Raw genomic sequence first — 27,318 nt, forward strand, 5'->3', positions numbered from 1 at the left:
ACGGAGTGAGTAGCTACTATCGTGACCCAACGACCATCCAGCGGACGCTAAAGCGCCCGCACCATTCGAGGCACAGTTCATTAAAAGAGCAGACCACTACATCTTAACACAAATAATTACTGGAACTAGTTTAAAAGCAGATTTTTTCATCTCTAAATGGCGCAATGATACAGCCTCAAATAAGCAAATTTGATATTTGTATTTGGAAGGTAATCCACCTTACTTAAATTTTCTACAGGATGTTTTGTTTTAGGAGTCACATTATCGGATTGGATTCCAGAATTATCGTTGATTTACTTTACTCGTCCACTTTTCGCTTTCTTGAGTCCACTGTACGATAAAACCTGTGAGACTTTCTGCTTCACTCGCTGTTTTTCTCTCTAGGTGTCTAACTTTCCAAATCTTAAATCCCCCCTCCCCTTGACTTAAGGCGCAGGGTCCGCCTCGGTGCCTCTTACGAGATTAGCATGCGGTTTGCTTCTAATAGATCCTAGCAAAATGCTTTAAACAAAAGCCGCCTTCTCGTCGACACACCTTCTTCCGTGCGCATCGGCTTCTTTTGACTTTGTACCGAAATGTAAGTAGAGTGTATTTACTGACGGGATTCACAAAGGTGACAATTTTCGGCGACATGAGTCATTCAGCTCGTTCACCGCCTCTTGTGTTTGAATTGTGCGGTTAATTTCCCGAAAATCTTAAATGATTCTCCACATTGTTAGCTTTTTTCTTCCTATTTTTAAAGAACAAAAGTCACTTTCACACTACAATTCTATATTGCGCAACCTTTTCCCGTCTCCAAGACGTTGTTGCATTGCCTGAATTAGGGCGTCGGTGAGGCCACGCTCATCGCCTATCATCGATCCGGCCCGTCAATCAGCGCCGCCTCCGTGAGTCAATGTGTCCGACATTTGGGACCAGACGATGACGAGTTCATGCAAAACCCGCCCTCCAATTTTGGATACGTGCGGTTCATCTGTGACGTTGACTACGCCCCATGATGGAGGCTAGAGGGGGCTAACTAGATGGACTCACTACGCGCCGGCCCCCAGCGCCCCTCCGGCGAAATGGGGAGATCCAGGTTTTGAAAAGTACGGTCTTGCTGTTCTAGAAAAAAATAAGTCGTTTTTCCTCATTTTTCGTCCACCTTTCGTCAGAGTAATTTCCCTTACGCAAGATGCCAAGATGGTAGCAGGGACTGGAGTCATCGAAAAAAGCGAATTCGGGAGACCACACAATGTTGTTTAGTTTTTTTTTGTTCAAGAGAGAGTGAGGTAGAAGTGTGGTTTTTTTACTCATGACGCCATTTCTAGCATTTGGCGAGGTGCCAGTAATTGTGCGACTTTATTTGAATCGCACAGCACGTAGCATTCCTAATTTGCCTTCTCCGCCCCATTGTAAATAACTCCTTCACTATAATGTCTCCACACTGTACTGTCAAACAGGAATGATAAATTTACTTTTGGCATCCTTCTCGACGGCTTGGATTATATCTGTAGAAAGAGGACATATTCTGGAAGGCTTCTTTTGCATCAGTCAGTGTCCTGATAGAGTGGCGCTCTCTTTAAAGTAAAAAAAAAAGACGACAAATATGGTTTAAGAATCAAATCCTGAAAGGTGATCTATCAACTTGGCAAGCCCTAAAGTTGTCATGGGCCCCACGACAAAAAGGTAAGGTGCTGTATCGGCAGCGGGGTGAAGAGGTTGGTAGAGGCGGTGCTGCTCCCACATCGTTGGCAGGACTGTGCCACCGGCATTTCTGAGCCACTTTCCGAGGTACTGGGGGATGCATGTTCCCCAGTTCGGGCTTTGAGACTGCTATTTTCATGACCTCTCATCCCACTTGGCAACCTTGCGCCAATGTGAGAGGTGTAGAGTATGGAAGCATGGCAAATGGAATGCTTCAACTTCTTTAAAAGTTACTCATAAAATTTGATTTCTTTCAGTAGTATGTATGTTGACGCATGCAGCCCCTGTGAAAATCGTATATCCGTGGAAGTTGCTGGAGCAAAGCAGCTAGGCTGGGTGTCGCGACAAACCAGCTTTTTAGCGCCTTTGACAAAATAGCAAAAGTTTTTTGGTTGACAAGCTGTCACTTACCTCAAAAACTCAACGAACGCAGTATTTGGCGAGCCTAAGTTTGGGGTAAATCGAGGATCACCTGGGAATCCAAAATCCATAAGCAGCTTTCATTGCCTTTTTAGGCAGCTTAAAGACTGCACCAGAATGGATATTTAAAACACTGTCAAACCGACGGATTAGTGCGCCAGCTATCATATCTTTCAACTCATTCACAAACTGCTTCTTCGAAGGAGAACCCTATCCCCACGCTGGGCACATCTTCTACCCACAACGTCAGGACTTGGGTGTGTTTTTAGACGCGATCAGTAATTGCTACTTTTCACCTCTCTTCTCCTCCACCACCAGCTTCTTAGGGAGAAAGTGTCTTCAAAGGTACTTAGAATGCTTATCTGGTGATCAGGTGAAACATGCTCGACACCTTCAGCCCTTTCAAGTAATACCTACGTCTAGGTAGAGCAGTTGGTTATAATGCAAAAGAAATGTCTTACAAAGAGGACATTTACTATGAATTCCTTTTTTGAAATGGCGTTGACTTTTGTAAAGTAAGCCAATCTCTCAGGGGGTGCATCAACACCAGTGGTAAAATGACACTTCAATGGAAGGCGTTAAAAATGTCTACAATAGAGCCGCTTGGATTGATGATGTAGAAAACTGCAAGTAGACCTTCTTATCATAGCCACTAGGTTCTGTTCATTCCGTCTACACTTTGGATTTAGCTTTAGGAGTAACCCTAAGCACTAAGTCCCCTCAGCGAAAAATGTCAATCGAAAGGGATTGGGACGACCTCCCTTGAAGGAAAGATTTACTGGCGTCTGGAACTAGGTCCCACTGGGGGGAATGGATATTCCAAGACAAAGGGGGATGTATTTCCCTCAGGTCGGAAGGTAGCATGCCTGTGAATAAGCCACGTTGCTGCATCTGACCAATGGCTGTGGTGGAAGTGCAATCAGATCGGGATCAGTCGATATATCGATTTCTGGGTGAGTTGAGAGGTGCTCATCTTGGCCACCTTCGAGTTAAGCCCTTCGGTTGATCATGCTGCGAAAAAAATGTAAATAGTGTCCCCGATTTCAGCGAATCCATAGAGGAAAAAACCTCCATAAATTGGAAAGAAGTTGCAAGGTAGCCTCTTAAATCTTACTCTTTAATTTATGTTTTTGAACAGACCTTTTTGGTACCTAGCGGTCATATTAAAGCAGCTTCCTGGATGTACGGAGGTCACCAATTTGTCGAAGAGTCGACGACCACTGATCCACTCCATAAACCTTAACCATTTGTAAGCCCCGCCCTTGCCTCCGCATTGCTGCACAACAGACGATGCCATCCTCCACCCAATCCTCTCAATGACGGGTTAAAAACAGAGGGAAGACAGTGCTGTAGTTTTTCTTGAAGACTTTTATCAACCATTTTCACTGTCCAAGATCGACCAGCAGATGGTTCCTCCTCATATCCCCAGGCCAACTGCAGGCTACGTTCTTATTTGTTTTGTAAAACCCAACAGATCTGGTTGTCGCACGGGTTGATGTGGCGCCGCCTCAGACAAGCAAAACCGGGGCGTCACATATATGTGACAGTGTCAGCGAAAGTACTAAGCCTGTGTAGCCAGACCTGGTGGCTAACTAGAGGTATATCGACAAGCATCGAAACAACGGGAGTGTAGGACATCAGCAAGGACCTGATCATATTGTACCCTCTAGCGCCTCGAAATCAGTTGGAAATGTTAAAACTGAAAGTTCCCAGGTTATTTTTCAATACAATGACCCTATTTTCAGTTCCATTACGAACGCCCGACCTCGCCCCATTGCAAGGGGCTACAAATTAGCAGTGAAAGTGCCTCGGCCGAGAGCCCCACCTACGACCCACTGCCACCGAGCAGAGGCGGCACGCTGTAACACAAGCACAAACTCTGGTCGAATCACGTGCGCGTGTCCCGAGCCTCGTCATTGGCTCCCCCTGATTCGCCACGCCGACTGGCTCTGTGGTGTTGACCTTGAGTGCTGATTGGTCAGGCGTGTGACTGAGGTATGCGTCATTGCGCCCGTGCGAGGCGAGCTCCATCCAGCGTAGACAAAGCGCATTCCTGTTAGGTAGACTCGTGTGTCGACGTTCTTCCATCCCCAAGCCTTTTCTTTCGCCTGGCAGGTGGTCTGTACGATGATTTTTACGGACGCTTTGCCAGCCAATGCAAATCCCACGGAGCCTGCCACCCAGACAGCCTCAAAAACCGTTGGATTTGTGCAGGAGAAAGTCGAAAATGCCAATTTACTGGGTGGACAGCTGCAAACCTCGGCAACAAAGTTGGATAAGTGGAATTTGATGAAAGTTCGCGTCGGTTTCGATGTGACCAGGAAGGGTGTGTTGGCGTTCCTCTGTTTTCCTCCTGTTTTTTTCTTCCATAATCTTCTCTGATTTCGAACCGAGCTCTTTATATTTAGACGAGGCTAAGCTTCTTTGGATTCATGCCTATTCTCTCTCATCTCGTTTAATGGGAAGAGCAAAAAAAGCTTGTTAATATTTCTTTAAAGGCTCCCAGAAAAGTGGAGTTAAGTGTGGTGTTGCTTATCTTCGTCATTTTTACAGCACCTAGGTGTTGGCGAATGAGTGGCTAGGCGAACTGTTTTTTTTGCTCTTTTGAAGTATATTTATCGCTTACGTAATGACAAAGGCTTTACCTAAAAAGAAAACTATAACTTGGCATAGCTATCGGGCATTGTTGCCAATAGTTGTTTTACTTTTGTCAACACACTTATGTCACACCATATTACTGATAGATTCTAGTGATAAAAGACCAAATCTTTGGAAGGTCATTTGATAAGCTTTGAGTTAAAACAATTTCTCACCTTAAAATCGAGAGCAGCTGGTACACATTCCCGCGGGCAAATGTAGCCTAATGAGTCCCTAGTGAAGTGCAGACCTGAGGCAAATTCCTCATTCCCACAGCATAGAAGATATTTAGGGCTGAAGAGAGTTTCCTGTAGACGAAGTAATTCCCCAACGGAGTACAGATGTGGAACTGGATTTCCATTCTTCCAAAGATTTGTAAGCTGAGAGAGGAGTCGACACGCCTTCTGTAGACGAGCATAGCCTGATAATCCCAGAATCAAGTGGCGATATGGAACCGAATATCTGTCCCCGTAAAAATACATATGCTAAGAGAACAGTGGATATTTATCCATTAAGGCGAGCGCAGTCTAGTGATTGACGGCTACAAGTTCACCAAGTCGCGCGATGGCATGTCTGACCGGGTGTTCTGGCGATGCTCGCGTCGGGAGTGCAAAGCCACTGCGGTTACAGTAGGTGGACGAGTGGAACACGTCCGCATCCTCCATACTCACAAACCACCAACTCCAGGTGAGTTTTTCTCTTCCTCCGCTACCGCCACTGCCACTACGACGACGACGACGACTGAACCCATATCTCGCCTCGATATGAGCGCGCGGTCGAATCCCACCGGCCGAGTTCGACGCAGGAGCCATCAACAACAGCAGCGGCAGCAGCAGCTGCAACATCAGACCGTTAAGTCGGTGAATGAAGGGACGGGAAAAAACGATTGTTCTTACCCCCGCGCCGTAGCTGCGATCCTCTCGAATGTTGTTGAACGACGCCAGGTGGAACAGAAGCTGTCGACCGAGCCGGTAAGTGCAAACGTTTGTCGAATCGTTCTATGAACTTTTCAAACTTTCTTTAGGAAACTGGGAATGACTGCGGAACTACTCAAGAGAACTGTTTTCAAGCGGCAAATCAACAACAGCAACTTCCACAACTCGTTTCTCCTGGGAGTCTTAGTCAGGAGGGGTCTCAAAAGTACCCCCATTTCAACGAAATCGACAGTCGGGGCCTCAGTACACTTGCCGACGCGGCTGCTCATCAGTCGAAGCGCGACTCTCAAAATTCAAGTAAGCAATCTACTCCGTGCAAAGTTTCAAGTTCTGGGAGTCCTAATCGCCTTGTTACCTTTCTTTTTTTCAATTAGCTCCCGATCCGCCGTTTGAAGCATCAGGCTCGTCACCCTCTCTGTCTCAAGCGACTCCTGCGAATCACCTACTCTCACCTTTGATACCTTCTGAGAGTGGCACTGCCGCTGCAACCACAGTGTCGGGTCAGTTCGTTCTTCTGGGTCCGCGTGGTCTCTCCGCTCCCCTACTGGTTGGAAGTAGCCCTGACGTCCCATTCCTTCCAACTTCCCCCTATCTGTAGGTTTTGCTGCCTACCCCATCGCGGCCTCTATCCATCTGCATCAGTAGATTTGATCAACCATGAACTAAAAAGGGCGCGCACACTAGTCAGACGAACGTTAGTATTGCGTCTACAATGTCCGAAGTCTACTTCTTATCGCCATTTCCATCGCAAATGTTTGATGACTGGACACGTAGTTCGCACTTTTGGGGTCATGCCACTTCATAAATGCTGGTTAACACGTTCGCTACCCGCGCCGCATATAAATGATGCCCCGATTTTTTTTACATAGTACTGACACCACGAATACGTTGGCTGTCCAACTCGTAGTGTACGCGGTTGAGTTAGACTCGAGGCGCCGAAATGAATGAGTTGGGACGATTTCAGCATAAGGCTTGCCGCACTTCTTTGGCTCTTGGGGGAACGCAACGCTAGATCGGATGCATATTTTGTGGTTGTCGATTTCCTTTTGCAGCTTTGACAACGGAACTATTAACACCGAGGCGGGATATTCCTGCACTCTAAACGAGACCAAATGTTTGTGGCAAGTCGATCAGTCCTCGTGCCCCTATTGGTGCTGATTGGGGCTTTGAGGGCAGATTAGTCCATCCTGAATCGTGTCATCGGTGCTGGGATTATTTGATCAGGGAGTGTATTCTGCATACTTCTGACTTTGTGATTTTTTTGGACGCAGATCCAACTGCACACGCCGTTTCTCAGTGTCTGAGATGCCCTTCTCTTCAAGGAACAGCCTTCACAAGTCTCTCATTCAGCCTGAACTATCGCAGAATCATCAGGCGACCATTCCTCCTGCTTCTTACAGCAATTTAAGTAAGTGAAAGGAGGTTACGCGAAGTCTCGCCCACACTCAAGTACTATCTTTGTTTCCTCTTGTCCGCATTTGGTGTCGTTGTCTCTCTCTCCGTCGTCATCGCCATCACCGTCCTGTCACCCTCCACCCGCCCGTCACTCTAGGTGTCCCGAAATGCGGCCAATTACGAAAAAAACCCATCCGGGCAAGGGCCAAACCCCCCGAAATTGTGGAGGCCAAGTTAGTCTCTTTCGGCGTTATCAGGCGCGAGTCTGGAAGGGTAGTGCTGACTCCCCCTTGAAGATGCAATAAGATGTGTGGGCTGTTACAAATTTACCTTGGACTACAAAAGGGTCACCTAGATGGTGACCGAAACTGCTTGAGGTTTGAGAACCAGCGAAGTTGAATGTACACTTAAAAAATCTGTCACTGTTGCACTGTCCCCACTTTCTTGATCGTCGTCCTTGGCCCTCCTTGCAATTAGTCTGCATTGGCCATCACAACGTGGTCGATGCTTAGAAAATATCCATGTACTGGGAACGACGCTTCGATATTTAATCTCGATGCCAGTGATTCATTTTGGGGTTTCCGGGGGCTCCATAGTGTGCTGCATTGTTGAGTCTCCCTGGCTTCACGGAGCGATCATTCATCCGTGCCACCCTCCACCTTCGGTGAAGTTCAGCCGTCGCCTTGTGTTCCCCTCAGATCATTGGAGTCTGGTACCGCTTCGATTGTTGCCTTATTGCAGAACGCGATATGAGTTGATTGCCCAAGTAAAGGTGGTCTGGATAATTCATTCGTTGTGTCTCTGCAGATTCAGCAACGCGTAGCAGACGTCCTCCTTTGCGTCATATAAATTTACTGTCAAGCCTGTTGTTCATTCCGACTGTGTCCAGTTGTTGCTGACACCAATGTGGTGACTGGAAATGCTCCGTCACTTGCCTTCCCTTTTGCTGTGAGCTTTATCCTCGTGCTCCCACCTTTTCTGCATTGGCTATCACGGTTGAATTGATTTCTCAATACAGCAAAAAGACTTCTCGATTTACCAACAGTTGGTTTCAAAAGACCTATCTGTCATGTCTTCCACTTGCGGATTCCATTGAAGATATTCATTTGTGATGTACTGCTTAATCCCAGATTCTTACAAGGTGCTGGGCGCCCAAATGGGAGGCAGGAGACGGCTTGACAGTCGTGCACACATGTATCCAAATCATGCGTTTGGAAAATGAGCTTCTGACAGGGCCATCAATTTAAAGGGCAGCTGTTTCCATTAAGAAGGAAGGGAGGGAGAGACGTCTATCGAGGTGGTGGTAACCCCCGTTCCTCCCCCCCTCCAATAAGTCTGTCTAGATGTCTGAATTGAGGTCACGGGTACATCGCAGCCGGTCATGCGATAGCGGCGGTGTCTTGTCGACATGACTTAGTGGTGTCGGTGTGCGCCACGCCGTCCGCATATTTCGGGAGGAATTCTTAATCAACCCCTCAGCACCACCTTTTTCTGCCTTTATTTGCTTTCCCAGTGTTTGTGGCAATTAGTCCCACTTTTGAAGCAAAGGAATCACCGCTGGAGTGGCGTTGCAGTCTGTTCACCCCTAAAAATGCAATATGGCATGCCAGCACAGGAGTGCGGAGTCAGGTAGCATGAGCAGCGTGTACACTGAGGAGCGAGAGACAGGGGCTATTGCCGTATATTATTTGCCTTCTCTCATTTTGAGCGTTGACCTCGACACTACTCGCGGTCTTTCCTCTACATTGACTCATCACAATGTAGTTGAGCGTTTTAAAATCAGCCGCGAACAAGAAATGAAGGCTAGGCAGTGCTATCCTACTTGTTAATCGCCTTGCGTGGAGTCATTTGTCGTGGTTCGTCCGAGGGCGAAAGATGCTTTACAGTTGGCGTACTTCATATCAGTCGTTGTCAACGTACGCAGGCGCTGGAGGGCTCTAGGCAGGTGGAAATACAAACTATGGAGGCGACATAGTTGGCGTAGGTAAGGGTGCATTGAAGTAAACATCAAATCTCTGTACAGTCTTTCCTCTTTCGAGAGACTTCCCCTACGCTCCTCGTTGTCACTCCTCTGCTTCGGTCGCTTCACTGAATCAAAGATGTTAGAGTGAAATCCAATCTTGCCGAGAAGGCTCTCTGCTAGTGCTACTACGTGGTGCCGATCTAGTTGCCATCTCTGGCTATCACGACCCCTGCGGGAATCCGTTTGGCAGATAGTACTAAATACTGGACGATAGTCCAATTGTTGTGTGTGGGCAAATACTGGGAAGCTTCCCTCCAAAGTCGACTGCTGTCATCGAGGCTGCATCGACGTTTAGTATGTGAATCTCGAAATTGGCCATTTGCCAGAAGGAGGTTGCTGTTTTCGACCATTCTGTAACGGGTCAGTCATTCACGGCGAGTACTTTCCTCCGTATCATGCAGATTTGATGACAAGTCATCGAAGTCAAAATTCTTTTTCACGCGGATTGGGTTCTCCCTGAGGCCTTCTTGAAGGTGTAGTAAATCAAACCAGCATGTGGAAAGATTCAGCTTGCTTAGGAGCTTGGAGTCCACAAGCATGACATGGAGAGATGGTGCCTCCGGTCGAAACTATTAACGGGTGCTTTTCAAGAGTCGCATCTTGCAAATCTCTACTTCTTCAGCCATTCACAGACGATCCCTTCCATCTCTCGAACTTATACCAAAGTATCCAATCAGCGAGGTCTACATTGAAGCGTCCGAGTAATGACCGATGATCTGGTAATGTTATGTTAGTCTGGAAGGATGTGGAATATTTCTGAATCCAATCCCCAGGAATCCGGAGAAAATCCACTCGGTTAGCACACGTGGTATACCAGTGCCACATGAAGCAGGTAAACAGAGGTCACTGGTGTTTCTACTCCCTTTGCTCCCCTTCGCCCGACACAACGATGCCTTTCTTTGTCTACGGCTAATGACTCATCAATAAAGCGTTGGACAGGGGAGATCGTGTGCGTCCGTGCAGATACGCGCGGGCATGCGCTACCGTTAAATTACACATCAGTCTGCATTTTTTTTTGCAGCCGAAGCTGGAAGCAGAGGGGTCCCTCCAACAGTGTTGACGTCGACTTCTGCAGTCAACAGCGGTGGTGTAGGAATGCTGTTGCACTGGAAGAAGGAAAAGATGCTCGAGTCGAAGGCGGAGGAGGAGATGAAGCAGCACCGCCGTCGCCGTCACTTCACTGGCTCCTCTGCCGTTGTCGCTCCTCCTAGTGATGTCTCCACAGGTGCTTCCACCGCCGCTACCGTTGTTGCCATGGCCGATGTGAACACTGCATTCACCACACCGCCATTGAAACGCAAGCGGTGCGCCAGTGCTTGCCATCCTCTTATCTCCTCTCCCTCCTCTTCTTCATATTCTCTCCCCACCGTTTCTGCGATGCCGAATGCTCATGGGATGAATGGTGAGATTTCTGTGTTGCCCGCATGAAAACGATCGTTCTTCCTTTACAAGTACGCTCCTTCATGATGTGCTATTAATGAAATCTTTACTTAAACATGTCACCCACTTAAATGAGTCCGGTAATCCCGGAAGGCGTCAGGCTATCGTCGTGTTAGTGAGGGCAATAAACGAGGAAACTGCCAAGTGGAAGATGGGAGAGCTCGTGTTGTTAGGATGAGGAGGTAGAATGGCGACTGCAAAAAACCAGCACCACAGTGGTGCATTTGTCTACCGTCTACGGAAACAAGACGTGCCTAGAAGAGGCATACGTCCATGACTCACTGTCGGTTGGGCCGTCGTTGCGTTGGCCTCGTTTTTTATCTCTGCTCCCTTTTTTCTTTCGCCTTCTTTGTGAGTAATTTGGCCAGTCACCTCGTGCCTGCGCTGCATTCTGTAGAAGGTAAACAATTCACCACTCTGCCTCGCTTCCTACCTTTCTGCCTCCCCGCCCGCTCGTGCTCGCCCGCCCGCCCGCCGGCCGGCCCGCTTGCTTTTTGTCTGACGGTGACGCGCATTCATTGCAGTCACCCCGGTGTGACCTCGTTTTGGCCCGTGGGAGATGTCGCGAGCGCGAGAGAGCAAGGATTGGGGGTGGTGTGTGTGTGTGTGTGTGTGTGTGTGTGCGTGTGTCTGTGTCTGCGGTGCTTTATCCAACAAACATCTCATCTGGCCATACAGTCATCCTTAATCCCGCCATCCCTTCATCCAGTGCCCATTCACCCCTTAACTCATCTATCCATGTACACCCACCTGTTGTGAATAAGCCCATCCATCTGACTATTCCAGTTCCATCTTGTCTCCAAATCATTTTAGTTGCCTCCATCCTTTCACGCCCAAATCTATCCATCTTCTCCACCTATTCATTTCTTATCCACACATTTATTGGTCCCGTTATTTATCCCCATTCCCCCCGGATCTACTCATTTCCCTTGACTCAGCCTTTTTGGGACCATCCACCGACCCGAAACCCATCTATCCATCCACACGCCTTTTGTCTACTCATCCATTCCGAATCTACTTGTACATTAACTCTAACGCATTCCATTCATCTGATCAAGATGCATCCATTCATTCGTAATCTGCGTGTCTGCATCAATAACCCCCGATTCCTCTTTCCATTCCATATCCATCCACTCGTACACAGATCCACTCTTCAGCCCTTTGGATCATCCATTCTAGGCCTATGCAATCATTTCGGGTGCGTCGATGTACCTTGAAGCCATTTGGTACTTGCTCCTTATTCACCCATTTATACAAACTCGTTTATCCTCGCATTTGGGTGGTAATCCACCCATTCAAGAAATCGTCTCCAATTCCTCAATCTTTTTATTGGGTAGCCACTGCCATGCACCACTTGCAGTTTTCATTTCTTCAGTCGGTGACACCCATTATTTGAGACACTCTAATGTTAAATACCTCGTTTAGAGAGTGGGAAATAACATTGTTGTAGATTCGGCCGCCACCGCCTCGCCGCAGTCGATCTCGGGTGGAGGAGGCGGCGGAACCGATCAGGAGCCAGCGTCTGATTGGTGCGCCCGGGTGCAGAATGACTTGCTGACCCAGATGTTTACAACCCTCCAACAGCTGGCTGCTCGATTGAGCGCAGACTTGGAAGCGGACAGTGTGGTTGCCAACTGTCGGGCCATTCAGGCCTGTCTTGACACTATCAGTGCCATCAAACGCGCTCGCCAGGAGGTGCTAAACGCTTCTTGTACTCCTTGACCACAGTGGTTTCAATTTTTATGACCTCTCTCCCAACATTCTCCCTTGCCGACGTTCTTCCCCAATTCTACGCCAATTAGCGTTTGAATAATTCTTCCATCTTCTTTCCTTTTTAATAATTGGCATTTTGGTGTACTCAAATTTTTCACTGCTACAATTTTTTATCGTCTTTACTTTATATACGATTAATTATACAATCTTTCTCCTTTTCTCTCCTAGGCAGCGGTAGCTAACACATAAAAAGGCAAAGTGTTCTTGTTGCTTGGCTCCTGCGCGTCGTTGCAGTTGGGTCCAACTCCGCATGGTATAATCTTGCTACTGAAATGAGTAAGTAGCAACAGGGCAACGATTTATTTGGTTGTGATCAATGTCAAAACTGCCCAATGCCATAGACATGTGAAAGTGCGATGACATGGCGTTTGATAGGATTAACAATGAGATATGCGAATGTGTTGATATGTGTCTTTGCAGCCGGATAAACGGTCTCATTGTTGCTCTACAGTAAAGTTAGATGTCAGAGAAGTCGACCTACCAGAGCTCTAACATCGTACACTAAGGAGACTATTTTCAATTCCTCCGACCCTTGGATCTTTTGAACGCTGAAAGTCATCGTTTAAGTAATGTAAGGTATCATCAAACCTAATCAGTTCTCTATAGAGATTTTTGACAAAATTTGTGTACACTCCAAAATCTTCATTTGGCTGTGAGAGTTCACCCCCAATGACAATATGCCTAAAAAGTCTAAAGAGGAATTCTTCACGTTCAGTCTCATTGAATAGATCGTAGAACTCCGAGTTCTGAATACATAATGCCTAAGGAGACAGAGAAGGGATAAATAAATTTGACCAGATACCCGTTTCAAGCAGTCATTGACCACCAATGATTCACAGTATTCTTCAAAGCAAAATTTTATGCGACCTGTCTTATGAGTGACAGTTCCAATGCATCTGTTGAAGATATCCATCGATAAAAGAGTACAAGGAACGTTTGAAACCACAACATCACAGTCATCTACTAAGGAAAAGCTGGATTAGCAGTTGCAAATGAATTACGTGGAAGTCCCTCTTCGGTTTCAAGTGTTTGACGAACAACTGGGTCGTTAAAAAATGCCTAAGTTTATTGATATGGAAAAAAGATGAGCTTACTGTGGCAAATTCCTTGATTTCATGTTTCTTAAAGGTTTCATCGAAGGAGAAACACTGACAATGAAGGAGACCTTTCATTGACCTTAAGCAGCAAATAAATTTAAGTGCAAGCTACTCGTCAAAGCAACTTTTGAAAAAAACATCTGGTAATTTGTAGCTTGCTTGAGGTCTGATTAAAAGATTACAGAAACAAATGTTGTTCATGAATTGATCAATCGTCAAGAAATCTGTTTACACAAAATATTTCATGGGCAAATCTTACTACCAAATCCATATTTGAACCCGTTTGGGTAAAAAAATCCAACTTAAGTAAATAAATACAGAGAAATAAGCACAAAGTTGTGTTTGATTAAGACGGTATCCCCTAAAACAAGCTGCCAAAACGTGTGGGTGAAATGCTGTGAGGATATCAATAGCAAGTACCTACTCTTAACTAACATCAATTCATTAATAAAATTAATCAGATGAAAATCTCCTACAATAAAAATCAAGGATCTAACGAAGTCAAATCACTACTCCAACATCAACTGAGTGCCCATTTTTATTTCCATTTACTCTGAATGACATAAAAGCATTTACCACAGTAAGACTGGATCACAGTGGCTTTTACTATTAACCAAAAATTCAGTTAGTACACCCAAAACATGAGAAAGTGCGTTATACCATTGCATTAAACAACTTTGAGCATCCTTGCCTGTGATTGATGGGAACCCACGTGATGGCACAAAATTGAATGTATAAGCACTTTTTTCAGGCATTGCTACACCAGTTCAATGTCAGACCAGTTAAGAGTGTAGTAAATTCGCTCTAAAGGCTGTGGGAGTTGAAAAAAGGCAGTGTAAGTAGGCAAAGTTCGGCTTCAACTTTAAGTAAGGAAGTAGACATTGGAGGAAGCCAATTACAAAAAAATTTGAATTTCACTAATAGGAATCTTGACCTGAATTATTAACGTTAAGCTGAACATCATTTTATAACTACCCACAAGCAGCGGACAACAAATTTTGATTTATATAAACACCAGTTGTACCTACTTTTTCCAATAAGTAGTTTTACTAAAAATAGACGAGAACAATTTTTTTAATTTTGGGATATAAACGCACTTTGCGTAAAAAAGATAACGTTGCCAAGTTTTAGCCCAAACCCACTCCACCACTAGTAACAACTTTTTAGCACAGGCTCTTTTACTTAAGCTTTTGTTAACGAATACTGACCCATTTGTTTGAAATTTACACATCTGCCTACATTAGAGCTTTCATCCCTTTTGGATACCATTTGATAAAACAACTGTTGCTAGAGTTTTGGTGCCTAGTAAGGCATTAAATCCAACTGTTATTTGCACTGGGTCAAATTTTGCTGATCTACTCTCTGACCCAATTGGTGGCTTCATTGATGTTTAGATTTTTTGGCGTGTGAAGTTAAATAGCAGCTTGGTGCATTTCCTTAAGCTCCAATTGCAGCAGCTTAACTTTTCATTGCACATAAACTGCTCCATCCGTCATTATTTTAATATTCCGCTATTGATGGTTCTGCTCTACTTATATACACACGCACAGAACAAGCAGTCAATCACTCTGATTAAGTGTTTTTAGGTCACATTCTCTGCCTGTTAATAGAGCATAAATAATGAAAGAGCACATCCCATATTCTTCGTTATCTTTTGACTTTAAACTAAGTTCACGCACTTTCAGCTTTTTAATGCTTGAAATGCTTAACTTGAAACTGCTAAAGAAGCTCCGACACCCGCGTCACAGCCCCAAAGCAGTCAACCATCAGAGAAGGGACGTCTTGCAAAACCATAGTGTAATAATTTACTAACTCTATGTACAATCACACTTGTACCTGCAAATGCGTACACGGGCTCAGAACAAGAAACAGATTGACGGATAGGCAGACAGATAGGAGAGATGGGTATAAAGAGACGTTGATTAGATCAGTGTGCGGATATTTTCTCGCTGAGCAATGAATTTGTGTAGGGGATTAAACGGAGGACATTTGTTTACGTGCACGCTCTGTCCCTTCATGTACAAAACCAATGTGGCTCAATTAAGAAAATCTGAATTGAAGACTTATATAGGGTTAGAGGGTTGGAGGAATCGAAGCCAAAAGTTGATACGGAGATCTAATCGCCAAGGGTTGAGTTGGTGGGCATGTGTGCGTGTGGATATCTACGGGAAAATAGGAAAAGTGGGGGGAGAAGTGTGCGTGATTTGATTGCGTTCCTTTGGCGATTAGTGGTTCCACTGAGCTGATTTGACCTCATTTGTTGGTTTCCGATAGCCGATCGTAGATCCCAGTAGTTGTGGAGGTCTCTTCAGTAGAGGAGAAGTTGGATTCGGAAGCCCTTTCAAAGCTCATAGGTGGTGAATGGTGGAGGATGAAATTGTACCGGGGTGAGAAAGTGGAGTGAATTGATCGCTCAATAGGACTCGGATTCGCATACGTGGGATGGTCGCTGAGTAATGAGTCTCTTAATTGGCTCACTAATTGAATATTGCTGATACTTCGTCGCCCTCCTTGGAGTTGCAACCGATGTGAATGGCTCGACCTCGACGTCAAACGCCGTCGGGAGCGACAGAGTCGGACGAAGAGAAAGATGAAGAGAAGGGTGAAGAGAACTCCCACAGATAGACCGACTAACATTCCCACAAGATGATTTCTATCAATTGTGATTCCGTGATTGGTGGACTTCTTCAGGGCTACATGTTCGGCACGCGTTCCTTCGAAGGCTACCTCTGCAAATTAAATGACTCTCGAATTATCCAAATTCTGATTAGATGATTTACATCACATGGCTTCATCTCACTGGCCATTTAATCTAGTCATCAAATTGGCGAGGTACGAATAACGCAGGTGTTTAAATCTGCAGCCCCTCTTGAATGAATTTGATTGGTCGATTAAGTGGGGAGGATTGGCGAGACGTTACTGCACTTTCGGGTTTGAGACGACGAGGAAAACCTAGCGATATTTAGTGTTTCAGTTTTATGCGAGCGATGAAAACAACGTCAGTGGATGCTGTGAGAGGCATCTTGCAACACACACGCGGTTGCCAAAGCCTCCAGCGTGTGAAAGTGTGCCTGCGTTCATCGATTGTGTAATGCAGTTTGTGCAGGTAGGAAGGCTGGCAGCAGGCAGGCAAGAAGGCAGATATGTGTGAACACACTCCATTTCCATTGTGTCAAGGGCAGCAAAAACGCCAGGGGGATTACCTTAGGGGCACGGCTGGGAGGGGGCGGAAGGTGGGGTAGGGAAAGGCCTAAGTGGGTGGGGGAGAATAATTGCCCTCTTTTCCAGTTGTATGCAGATCCTTCATGCTGACACTTTTTTCTACGAGCAGACGGGGTTAGTTTGCCCAGCTTTATACATCTCACACCCGACGGTTAGTTTTATGTAACTTATGAGGGAAGCAAAAGACTAAAAAATTGCAAATTAGCTTCTCCCTCCTTGCCATAGGGATCAATTTCTGTAATCCGTGCTGTTGGTATTTTACCTCCAATTTGCATCCATAATAAAGCCACTTATGTACTTCTATTTATTGTAAGATCTGTAGGAGTAACTTAAATGCTTCATTAGAAGGGAGACCTTCACGAGGAATGTATTTGATTCGAGGACTCTCATCGCTATGATTAGTTAGTTGATAACTAGAAGAGGGAATAGAAGGAAACCAAATGGCAAAGTAACCGAAGACGAGAAATAGTTAAACGTTTACCGTGAAGGTCATTAGTGAAGTAGGCCCCGATTAATCGAGTCGAATCCAGAAAGAAGCAAAAGGTTTTTTTGGCACTACATGAAATCACCTTCTGATGGTCAACAATATGTGGGCATTCAGTGGGAAAGCAGATACTAAATAATGATAGGAGACTTTGGTTCACCTAGCCTTTTCGTTCGGTTTCCACTACAGTGACCTGGACCTCTGCTATAGCTGGCCTATTGCTCTAGCCCTGATAATCGCCGATTAATACCCGGCCAAAGTTTGGAAGATTGCAAGAAATAAACATTTGATTAGTGGAATCCTACCTTCAGGAATGAGAGGACGCATAAGGCAAAATTGCTCCTCCCTTTCAGCTCCAAGACAGTCGGAGGTGGGCACCTCAGTACCCAGAAGAGGGTTAAAGCAGGTACGCGTTCGGAATCGCAGCTTATCCAGACAACGTGACCAACTTGACCAAGGTGACCACACACCTGGAACTGGAATTACAAAGTTGAGTCAGCGCTGCTGTAGAAAAAAAGGAATAGACTTTTCGTCAAACAAAATTGCCTCCTCTTAAATTACCCTTGCATTGGGAGACCTGCTGTTCTCCAAAGTTGCACAGTTTTTCACTTAGACAGATTCGACAAAGACAGGAGCGCTGCACTACTGAGGAAGTCTTCTCCGTCTTTGGATGGAGATCACTAGTCATCAAACACGGTCGCCAGGGGGACCAGCTGGAGTCCTTGTTCTTGACACGCAGAAGATCAGACGACGGACATCGGGGACGCATCTTGGCATTCATATTGAAATTAAGTCCCGATGTTCTGGGCCCACGTAGACTCAGAAGACTGACACAACGGAAGATCTGGTTGTTCCAACCGCAGTGTGGATCCCCTGAAGTCATACATGCTTCCTCTGTTGAATGCGAGAAACAAGTATCCGTGGGGAAACGAAAGATTGTGTGTGTTGTCCCCAGAAAGATTGAATCATCCTAAAGTGCAAAAGAAATAGTGCTAAAAATGTCCCCAACGTATCCGAAATGTCAGGGGTTTGAAGGCCTTGAAACCTACCTCCCTTATAATGCTCATAATGTGCTCAATTTTGGACGATTCTGGAGGATTATCAGGACTACTTTGCCATGAATCGTCCTCATTAAAGGGTAGACCCCACCTGGAAGATTTCCTTTGTTGGAGGGAAGGCTTCTGTGTTTCCGTGACCAGTTTGGGTGCGTCTCGAAGCCGTTCCAGGAAGTCATTAGTCTGACTCACTCGTAGGCGCCTCAGCTCACAAGTGCTCAACAGAACAGGGTTGGGAGAATCATCCTCCTTGTTATGACTCTCATAGAAAGCCAGTTGAGTGAGATGACTGGCTGAAGTAAGCCAGAGGATTGAGGTTGTGTAATGGGCGTTGGCGATTGGTGGAAGCTTATAACCAATTACGGCGCTCCATGTCACGGTGGGAGACATCGCAATTGCATGGCCGAAGAGGGGACTCACAGGCTCATAGCGGTACAAGAAGTTCGCACCAATTTGACCCAGCGATAACTCATCTGCAGTCAAGTTGCCAGCTGCGAATCTTTCACACTAGAATGAAATACAAAATAATCACTTATCTAATTGACAAAGGATTGAACACGTGGCAGCTGATATCCATGGAGGTATTTTGGAGCTAATACAACACGAGGACAACCTTTTTTAAAAACTCACGGTAACTGATTGCGGATAATCAATTGCTTACAATGGTTGGGAAGGGATTGGGCCGAACACTGGCCTCGGCTGAGCTGGACGCCTGCCTTTGACGGTAGTTGGAATTCGTGATGGGCCCTCTGAAGGTCTTCTCAATGCTCTTGAGGTCGTAAACACAGGCAGCACTTCCATGAGGGCCAGCTCTGAAAAGCAAATAGGAGTTAGGTTAGATGGTCAATAATAGCAGGGTTGCAACTTGATGATCCGGATTCCTGGGATTTGACCCCGTCCCCCCACGGCACGGAACTTATAGGTCCCTCTAGACTCGAATAGCCTATGCCTTTGAGGTTCTGCTCAAGACAGTATGAAGCATGCCCTTCTTCTGTGGAGAAAGCTAACGCCTAGATGAATGAGGTAATCACTAGGTTCAACGAGTAAGCGCCAAGAGACGTCTCCTGCGAACGACTGAATTGGTGACGCTCGCTATGGAAGAGCTCGTAAAACCATAACAAGTAAAGGAGCGGTACCAAGTGATTTGAATCTACCAAAACTGAATAGTTGGACATGGAACTTTGATGTATGTGACAGGCATCACCACTAAAGTTGTGGTGATAGATGCGCATTAGACACAAGATTAAATGAGCACCTCTAGCCTCTCACCAGTCCCACAATGTGGATGCTTTTTTCTCAAAGCTAAAAAAGCGATAAGAAAAGCTAGGGCTGCAACCCTACTAGCGGCATGGTGGTTGTTTTCAGTGTCGTGAGAATTTTCATGACCTTTTTAACATCCGCAGTTTTGTTACGCACATCAGACAGAGTTTTCTTTCCTTTCCTCTCTTTCTTTTTTCATACCGACTCACTTTGATATCACTGACAGTTATATCAAATCAATTGTTCTTGGATTTGATGTGAAATTCTAAATGGCATTCACTTTGAAAGAAACCTCGGCACCGACAGTTGTACCTTCAAATAGACCGCTTCAACCGCGGATTCATGGCGGATTCAGAAAATGCAACCTACTTGTCACACGATTTGGTCTAACTCGGCAGGGATGCTAATTTATACTGAGAATGTCTCCAATTTTAGGAAAGAATGCATTCTTGTTCATTTTCTATTAGTTTCCCTCATCTTGACTCCTTTTAGAGCCTCGTAAAAACTGCGCTTTCACTTGCTCACTCCTGATTGGCTACTTTTTTATGCGACCTAATAATCTATCAAAGTTTAAGGTCAATCAGTTACTATGACTACGTGTGACAAAGATGGCCGAATGACTCAGATTTGATTTTGGACGGTCTCCACTACCCGGCCATCAGGCTTGAACACGCACACCGCATCTCTGTGCGCGCTCGAACACGTCGGCCAATAAAGACACCTGCCTATTGAATGTATGGACGGGAGGCTGATAGGACCTAGGCCACACGAGGATGGAACCGACCATCCATGACTTGTAGCGACGCGGTGGTTCATCCCTCAACCCCCCACATTCCTTTCCATTCAAACCTATTATTTGTAGGAAGGGGGATTACCGCCACTTCTTCAAAAAGAATTACACTCTCAATCCTAGTGATTCAATTAGACAGATTGTCAAAGGCTTGTCAAAACCAAAACAAAATGACGAGAAATTGCTTTTATAACTCTATTCCTCCTTTTTACCTTATCTTCTTCCTTACATTAACAGACCATATGGTGGAAAGAGAAGCCTAGACCTAGTCAGCTTCTCAACCAAATGTCGCCATGAGTCAGGAGTAGAGGGGGCGTAAACAGTCATATTCAACAATTTTTGGTTACATGCCTTCCAAGGATGTATTTTTGCCTTCTTTAATCCTTGTGATTTTAACTTTTATGTCATGGACGTCTGGCATATTATTACAGGCGCACTAAAAAGATTCCATTTCCTGAGAGGAGACTTTCACCCTCTCTGACCTTACGTGAAAAGTCCTGCAACTACCTCGGCTTGGAAAACAGGAAGCAAACTCGACCATCCAGATAGGAGGAGGAGGACTGAGGGCCGAAGCTGTCTTACCAAAACGGCTAATTACAAATTCACATAAATGCAATTCGAGGTTTATTTAAATGCCCTTTTACAGGTAAAAGGTCGTCCCACCTAGTGAATCATAAAAGTTTAGGTTGCGTAGTTACTCAACTGCTTTGTGCAATGTTTAATGACGTCAAACAACGTCTTCATGAGTTGATACATGTGGCTTTTAGGGTGTCATGCCAAAACTTTATGCGTGTATTGTTTACTAAGGGCAATGGACTAGGAAGTAAGGAGGAATACTCACTCGCCAGCCGAGAACACAGCGTAGAGTCGTTTTGCATTGGCATCCCAGTAAGCTGATTGAGCAGAATCAAAAGTAAAGCGACTCCTCTCCCCGTTCCTAGAGAAGATGGCGAGCTCTGATTGACATAGAAGATCTGCTTTTGCCATAGTACCGAAGTAGTGTTCTGCGATGCCTCGCAGACCACCTCTGTCACCTCGACACACACGAACTAGTCGTGAAATCGTCTCTCGAGGAGGAGGATGTCTCGAAGAACTGGACGATTTCTCGCGCAACAAGAAGTATGCCGCCGTGTTTGTCTCGAAGCTCATTACAATTGTGGCAGGCTCTGTGAAGCGGTTAGCATCGAGGTTATCAAATGTTATTAGGAGTTGGGGTGATGTTTCATTTGAGCATACCATTGATGAAGACGTTGCGTTTCGGACTAAACAGCGCACCGTCCCAGTGGATGCTACCGGAAGCCCAGTCAGGCATCTGAAGTCTTCCAATGTGAAGAAAATTTACTGTAACACCAGCCACATAAAAGAAGGGTTGATGAGGTGTCTCGACCGCCGACTGTTCAGGAGTATTATCTTTTGGCACGAGGATAACCGGTGGGCGCTGCGGATCCATCGATGTGTAGTACCCATTGTCCCAGATGAGCAGATTTTCTGCTAAATTTGTGGGCTGAAAGGTGCAATAACGGAGGCGTCATTTTTGTTGTTGCCATTTTTACTACCACCAGTTGGCAGCGCGTGAGATGCCGGTGCAATTAGGCAGGTATGCGACGCCTCGTGTGACAAGTAGGTCTCTGTCAAGTGTATTTGACAGAGACCTTTAAGAAAGGCAAAAAAAAACTTGCATGATGTTTACTAGTTTGTGAAAAAAAAATAGAAATTTCATGTGAATAAAACCTCCGTGGAATAAAAAAGTTGAATGAGTAGGGAGAAGACACAGTAATTATTCAGAAAGGTGGGTTTCCTTGAATGCGTACCCGTGACATTAAATGAGGTCTCCTAGTGTCAATCATGTCACCAGTCTATCAGCTCGTCGCTGAGCTTTGGGGAATAGCACTCCGCAGGAATGTTGGTGGACCTTCGAATGCTTCCAAATGTCAGAGAGGCACGAGTCGATCTCCACAACCGGAAGTCGCCAACACTCAGCAGCAGTAATCCGCGTGTTTCTAAGGCACACATTACTTCATCTCCAGAGAACTATGCATGCTTGGTACTTTTGTTAATCTGTGGGTACGGCGGCTCGCAGCCACACTTCTTCACTTGGAAGTGCTCATCTTCTGCAGACGAAGCAATTAAGATGTAGATCGGCCTGCTCAATGCAGTACCACTTGGAACACTTCAGAAGCGGCGAACTTAGCGAAGGAAAGTGACCTTTCATAAAATGTGCCTGTGGGAAGGCTTCCTCTCTCGAATGGGAGAGGGAAAGAGGCACTGCCTTTCTTCCATCCTCATTTTCTGCGTATCCTCCAATTATATTTTGTTTCGCTGCATTTATCATTCGACAATCACGTGACCCCATAAATAGCTAAGCGGGTAATAAAAGCGGGATAGAAGCAAAGGAACTCCGAGCTTGGTTTTATTTTGACTACTACAGCCGAAAGGGAGCTGGGGCATTTCGTTCAGCTTAAAATGACCAGAGAACCCTATCGAAGCCTGCACAGATGTAATATCCTATGATTGAACTCTGTAAATGATCGGATGACCCTTTCAATCTTTGATAAACAGGTCACCTCTTACATACGTCAGCTGTCAATCCAACCTTAAACAGGTAGGGTGGATGCCATCTCCGACAGAGCCACAAGTTCACAGAAGTAGAGAGAAAGTGACCGACGTTAAGATGCAGCAACGCCTAAAATGCTTCTCAACAATGTTGGCAACGCCAAATGCTATCATTAACAGGCGCGATGTACCTTTTCTCCGTGTGTTTGTGTGCTTGTACGTGTGTGTGTGTGTGCATGTATAATGCCTTCCATCAGTACTCTAAAATCCGGGCCGCTGGCATTACCACTACTGTGGCACTGCCAGTGATGCTACTCCATGACGTCGCAAGGGTAGCTGGCTCACTTACATTGGGAACCACACAACTGGTTAGGACCTGTCGACTGACTCCGTGTGGATACGCCTCGTAGTGAAGAGAGCAGTAGAAGACAAAGGGCTTTTCCGGTGTCTTTGCCAGTACATTTATCTCCCTACGCTGCTTGCATCCTAGCTAAAAACCAAAAAGTCCATAGGCAGGCCCTGCAAATGATTGGTATGGTAATGTAATGTTAGGTTGGAGGGGAGAAGGTGGACTTGCAGCAGACTCACCGATTCTTGACAGTAGACAGAAGCCTGCGGCAAAGGTGGTACAGAGTAGGCGTCGATCGGGGTCAATGTCTTACCATCCAATTTGACAAGCGTGGCCCTAGGGGAGGAATGAGAAGGAAAGTGGTCGCCCAAAAATCCAGGATGTGAAAGGGGATGGCATTTCTAGGCCCACTTACTCCTTTGCTACAGCATAAAGTGAATTCTCGCTTGATGCGTAGAGCAGGGAGCGGAATTCCACGTGCATCCGGTCGCTGTAAGTCCGGGCTATGTCGGATGCTACAAGGTCTACGGACAAAGAAAACACTTATAAAAGTGCAGATTTCCTCGAAATATTTGCAAACTACGATAAGAAATGAGGATTTCTCATTCACAATTTCGTTGATTTTTAAATACTACATGATAGACTGACAATTTACAAGTGAATGGCGATAAAAAATAGGTACCGGCTTTGAGCCAAAAAATGGTGTGCTCGAAATTAATGAATATATTAGGATATATTTGAGCCGTTTCATGAGAAATCTGAGCGCTGCCAATTTCGTCGCAAATATATGCACATATTATTGTGTATGTAAATACATGCAAAAGTTGGGTGATTTGGAAAGTAATTATTTACTACCACAAAACATCTTTTTGTAGCATGCATTACAGATAAAGATATTTTAAAGGCGAAACCTGTCGCTCGTTAGTTATTTCCACCATTGTGACAAATCACAAATTGAAGAAAAGAAAAAAAGTACGGGAGATAATTAGCAGAAGTTGGGACACCTAGAGAAAATTTTTTTAAATACAAAGAACCACCAATTTTTTGCCACAGGACTAATTCACTTGTCAATTTATGCACCCTCAAAGTATTAAAAAAGGGGAAGATTGAGTGACAAGTAGGCGTCGATGCAAAATTTTGGGAATTGTATGATAAGTGGCACCCCTGATATTTTAACAAAAGCAAAACTAGGAAAACCTCAAAATTTATAAATCCGATTTTTGAAAAACATTGACGTTATAAGTAGATATCTAAAAGATAGTTTTCGCCTTACAAAACCTACCGAAACAGATGTAAGAATATAACTTTAGTGACTTTGAACTTTTAAATCTGCAAATTAATGAGATATAGATTATGGGATCATAAATCGTATCTTTTTTCTTCTAACACAACTTTCGGCTAATACATAATGTTGTTAGGTTGAGCCAATTTAGGTATCAAACATGGTCTTAATTTACGTACTCATTCTGAAATGTAATTAAAAAATACTAATCAGGGATCCAAATAAAGGTGGAATTTTTTTAAATTTAGGCGTAAAGCAACTTTAAAAACACTTACAGATGATAAAGGAAGCCGTCAAGACGACTCCATTCACATTCATTAATTTGCTTTTAATTAATGTTGATTTCGATCTAATTTAGTTGACATTTCCCCATTGAAATGGTATTTGACAAATTTCCTTTCATGCTTGCGTGTGCGCAAAGGCAAACTTGCATAATTGCCGAAGTGGCACCTGGATGCCCCCTATCCCATTGTGCTCGGGTCAGAGAAGTTTCTTTTTTCAAAAAGGTCCCTGTTATCTTTTTTGGTTCTGCAATTTGTTTTTTGCTTAAGCCTATGACTTCACCTCTGCACATGCCTTAACAACGAAGTGTGGCTAAGTTTGGACCTATAAGTTTAGGGACTTGTTTTGAATCACTAAGTTCACTCACCACGTAAACTCCATGGGGAAAGAAAGCCTATAAAATTTATAATTTTTCAGGTTGTCACCTATTAAGACTAAAATCACGGAATAAGGTTTTAATGGAACGAGAGCTGTAGTCCTTCGTAGAGTGATAAACAAGCAAATCTAAAGTAATTCTGAGTACTTTTTAGTCTGCAATATATCCCCTACATTTTATAAATAAAAGGACCAAATAGCTCACCTTTGATATGCACTTCTCGCTTAGAAATTTGTGAGTACTCGTCTACAACCATAGTTTCTGTTTGAAAGTTCATCTCTTCCAACGAGACATGCATTTCCTGCTCATGGAAGATGGAGGCGTCCTCGTTTTGCAAACTGTCTTCGACGTTAGCGGGCAATTCCAAGTCGTCGGAGAGTTCAACGTCTGCCAAGTCGTTAGAAGATTCAAGATTTCCAGCTGCTGCTGGTGGTGGTTTGGGAAGGGTCCGCAGTTCTGCCGACTCGTCAGATGGGCTATCCAACGCTCGGGAGAGGGAAATGGTTTCATCCTCACTAGCGGCCAGCACTCCAGGCGCCAGAGATGACATTAGGAGGAGGAGAAGGGGCGTCCAACAGGCGACTAGGATCCAAAAGGAGTATGTCGGTCGAATGTACCTTCGACGACGTTGGGAGGATTTGGAGAAGCGATGGTCAATAAGAAGATCTAGATTACTCCCAGCAGAGGACAATTGGGTAGTAGATAGGGAAGTGCTCCTAGTCGACGTAGTTCGATGGGGAATCGGAGGCTTCCTTGTGCTGTTGTTAAGTTGGCGGGGAAATCGGTGACTGTACGTTGAAGCTTTTGTTTCGAAGTCGTAGTCCATTGCTTATTGGGCGTAGGGTAAAATAAACTCAGTAAGTCTTTCAAATAACACTTTGTGTAATGATTCATTAACAATGCCCAAAACACCGAGTCACCTATTTGTTGCATATTAAAGCCAAATTTGCATTAAGTACACAAAACATTCTCTGCCTTAAAAAGTCGCATGGATTTAATGAGACTTTTCACCGTCCTAGTACAATAACCGGTTCTTCGACGAAATGGTTTGCAAACATATGGTGCAGTCACTTTTAACTTATTGAAATCCTTTGAATTCGCAGGAATAAAAAAGGAAAGTTTCATAGACAAGAGCTTCTGTTGTTCTGATAACACTGCGAATAGGTGCAGCGCTTTTTTGCAGTAGAAGACGCCAACTTCTCAAAAAACTCACAATTTTAATAATTGAACAATGAGCCCTTAGTCCGCAAAAATATTTTTAAATGCACTTTTTGCTTAAAGCAAGGTCTCTAAACAAAAAACCTCTATGGTACCTCCTTACAAAAATTAAAAACAACAAAAACTTTCCTAAATAGGTGGGTTTTTTAACAGTGTGGGTCAAACATTTTACACAAGTTTTCACGGAATTTTAGAGCATAAATATAGTTCAAAATAGCATAAAAACAAGAGCTAGAACCTAATTTTATCTCGCCATTTGTTTACTTAAAGCCAATCACTTAGTGAGAATAATCGTCGAACTTTAGAAATATGCGATTCATTGGAAAGTGGTTATAGATGTCAAAAAGTCACAGGTCTTTCTGTTTATTCCTAATTTCATAAGACATCAAGAAATGACGCTATTTTTTGTCGTCTTTAATTCAGTAAAGACATGAGCTTATTTAGTAATGCCAGTATTTTGGTCAGGGTGGAATTCACTAGTGCGGCAGCACTGACAACTAGGACTGGAGGGAATAAGAGCTCCCGAAGTCCTCTGCGGTACGTAGTACTTTCTAGAGTTTCTTATAAAAAAGGAAAGTTGGTTTAAAGAGTTGATGTATAGAAGCAATCACAACGACTACTATGGCAGGTCGTGCTAGTCTGTAATGGATGGGAATTCGAGGATAAAAATAGGAAAGAACAAATGTAAATGAATTGTTTGCTCTTATACTTTCCTTAAATCCACTTCTGTCCTACGTAGCATGGTACAGTTACATTAAATGATAACAAAGGCAGAGGCACAGAGATTCATGTCATGAGGATGGCCTGTTTTTGCGTTAACTAGAGCCACAGCCACCTACTCACAATTACGCATTCAATACCACCACAATTGAACTTAGACTCACAAGGAAAGCAAGTGGAGGAGGTGGTGGTGGTGGCGAAAGAGGGAATCACGCTTTGAATGGTGAAAATTGAAATCGGTTGTGATGCTGGTGGTAACAAAGCTTCTGGTGTTGATGATGCAGATGGTGTGGAGGATGACGACAGGAATGACAGCAGTAA

At 44.7% G+C, this 27,318-nt stretch overlaps 3 protein-coding genes across 3 annotated transcripts; 1 reads left to right on the forward strand and 2 right to left on the reverse strand. All coding sequences in view use genetic code 11, as the record gives it.

Annotated features, from left to right (window-relative positions):
- Positions 1 to 678: 678 nt before the first annotated feature.
- On the reverse strand, positions 679 to 2,274 carry EGR_07385 (hypothetical protein; the record flags this gene model as incomplete). The annotated part of the gene is made up of 3 exons (XM_024496634.1): positions 679 to 730; positions 1,458 to 1,559; positions 2,159 to 2,274. 3 exons carry the CDS (start codon positions 2,272 to 2,274, stop codon positions 679 to 681), a joined length of 270 nt encoding a protein of 89 aa, XP_024348921.1.
- A 1,959-nt stretch (positions 2,275 to 4,233) lies between these two features.
- On the forward strand, positions 4,234 to 12,258 carry EGR_07386 (hypothetical protein; the record flags this gene model as incomplete). The annotated part of the gene is made up of 6 exons (XM_024496635.1): positions 4,234 to 4,432; positions 5,260 to 5,714; positions 5,768 to 5,975; positions 6,976 to 7,086; positions 10,118 to 10,498; positions 11,987 to 12,258. 6 exons carry the CDS (start codon positions 4,234 to 4,236, stop codon positions 12,256 to 12,258), a joined length of 1,626 nt encoding a protein of 541 aa, XP_024348922.1.
- Positions 12,259 to 15,659: 3,401 nt separating this feature from the next.
- On the reverse strand, positions 15,660 to 25,885 carry EGR_07387 (Semaphorin-5A; the record flags this gene model as incomplete). Its single annotated transcript, XM_024496636.1, has 11 exons — positions 15,660 to 16,135; positions 17,418 to 17,588; positions 17,674 to 18,082; positions 18,162 to 18,674; positions 18,829 to 18,979; positions 21,059 to 21,383; positions 21,454 to 21,721; positions 23,120 to 23,260; positions 23,359 to 23,455; positions 23,535 to 23,643; positions 25,264 to 25,885. The coding sequence occupies 11 exons, from the start codon at positions 25,883 to 25,885 to the stop codon at positions 15,660 to 15,662; spliced, it is 3,282 nt and encodes a 1,093-aa protein (XP_024348923.1).
- Positions 25,886 to 27,318: the final 1,433 nt, after the last annotated feature.

Source organism: Echinococcus granulosus (assembly GCF_000524195.1).
Source record: "Echinococcus granulosus chromosome Unknown EG_S00076, whole genome shotgun sequence".
Classification (NCBI taxonomy): domain Eukaryota; kingdom Metazoa; phylum Platyhelminthes; class Cestoda; order Cyclophyllidea; family Taeniidae; genus Echinococcus; species Echinococcus granulosus.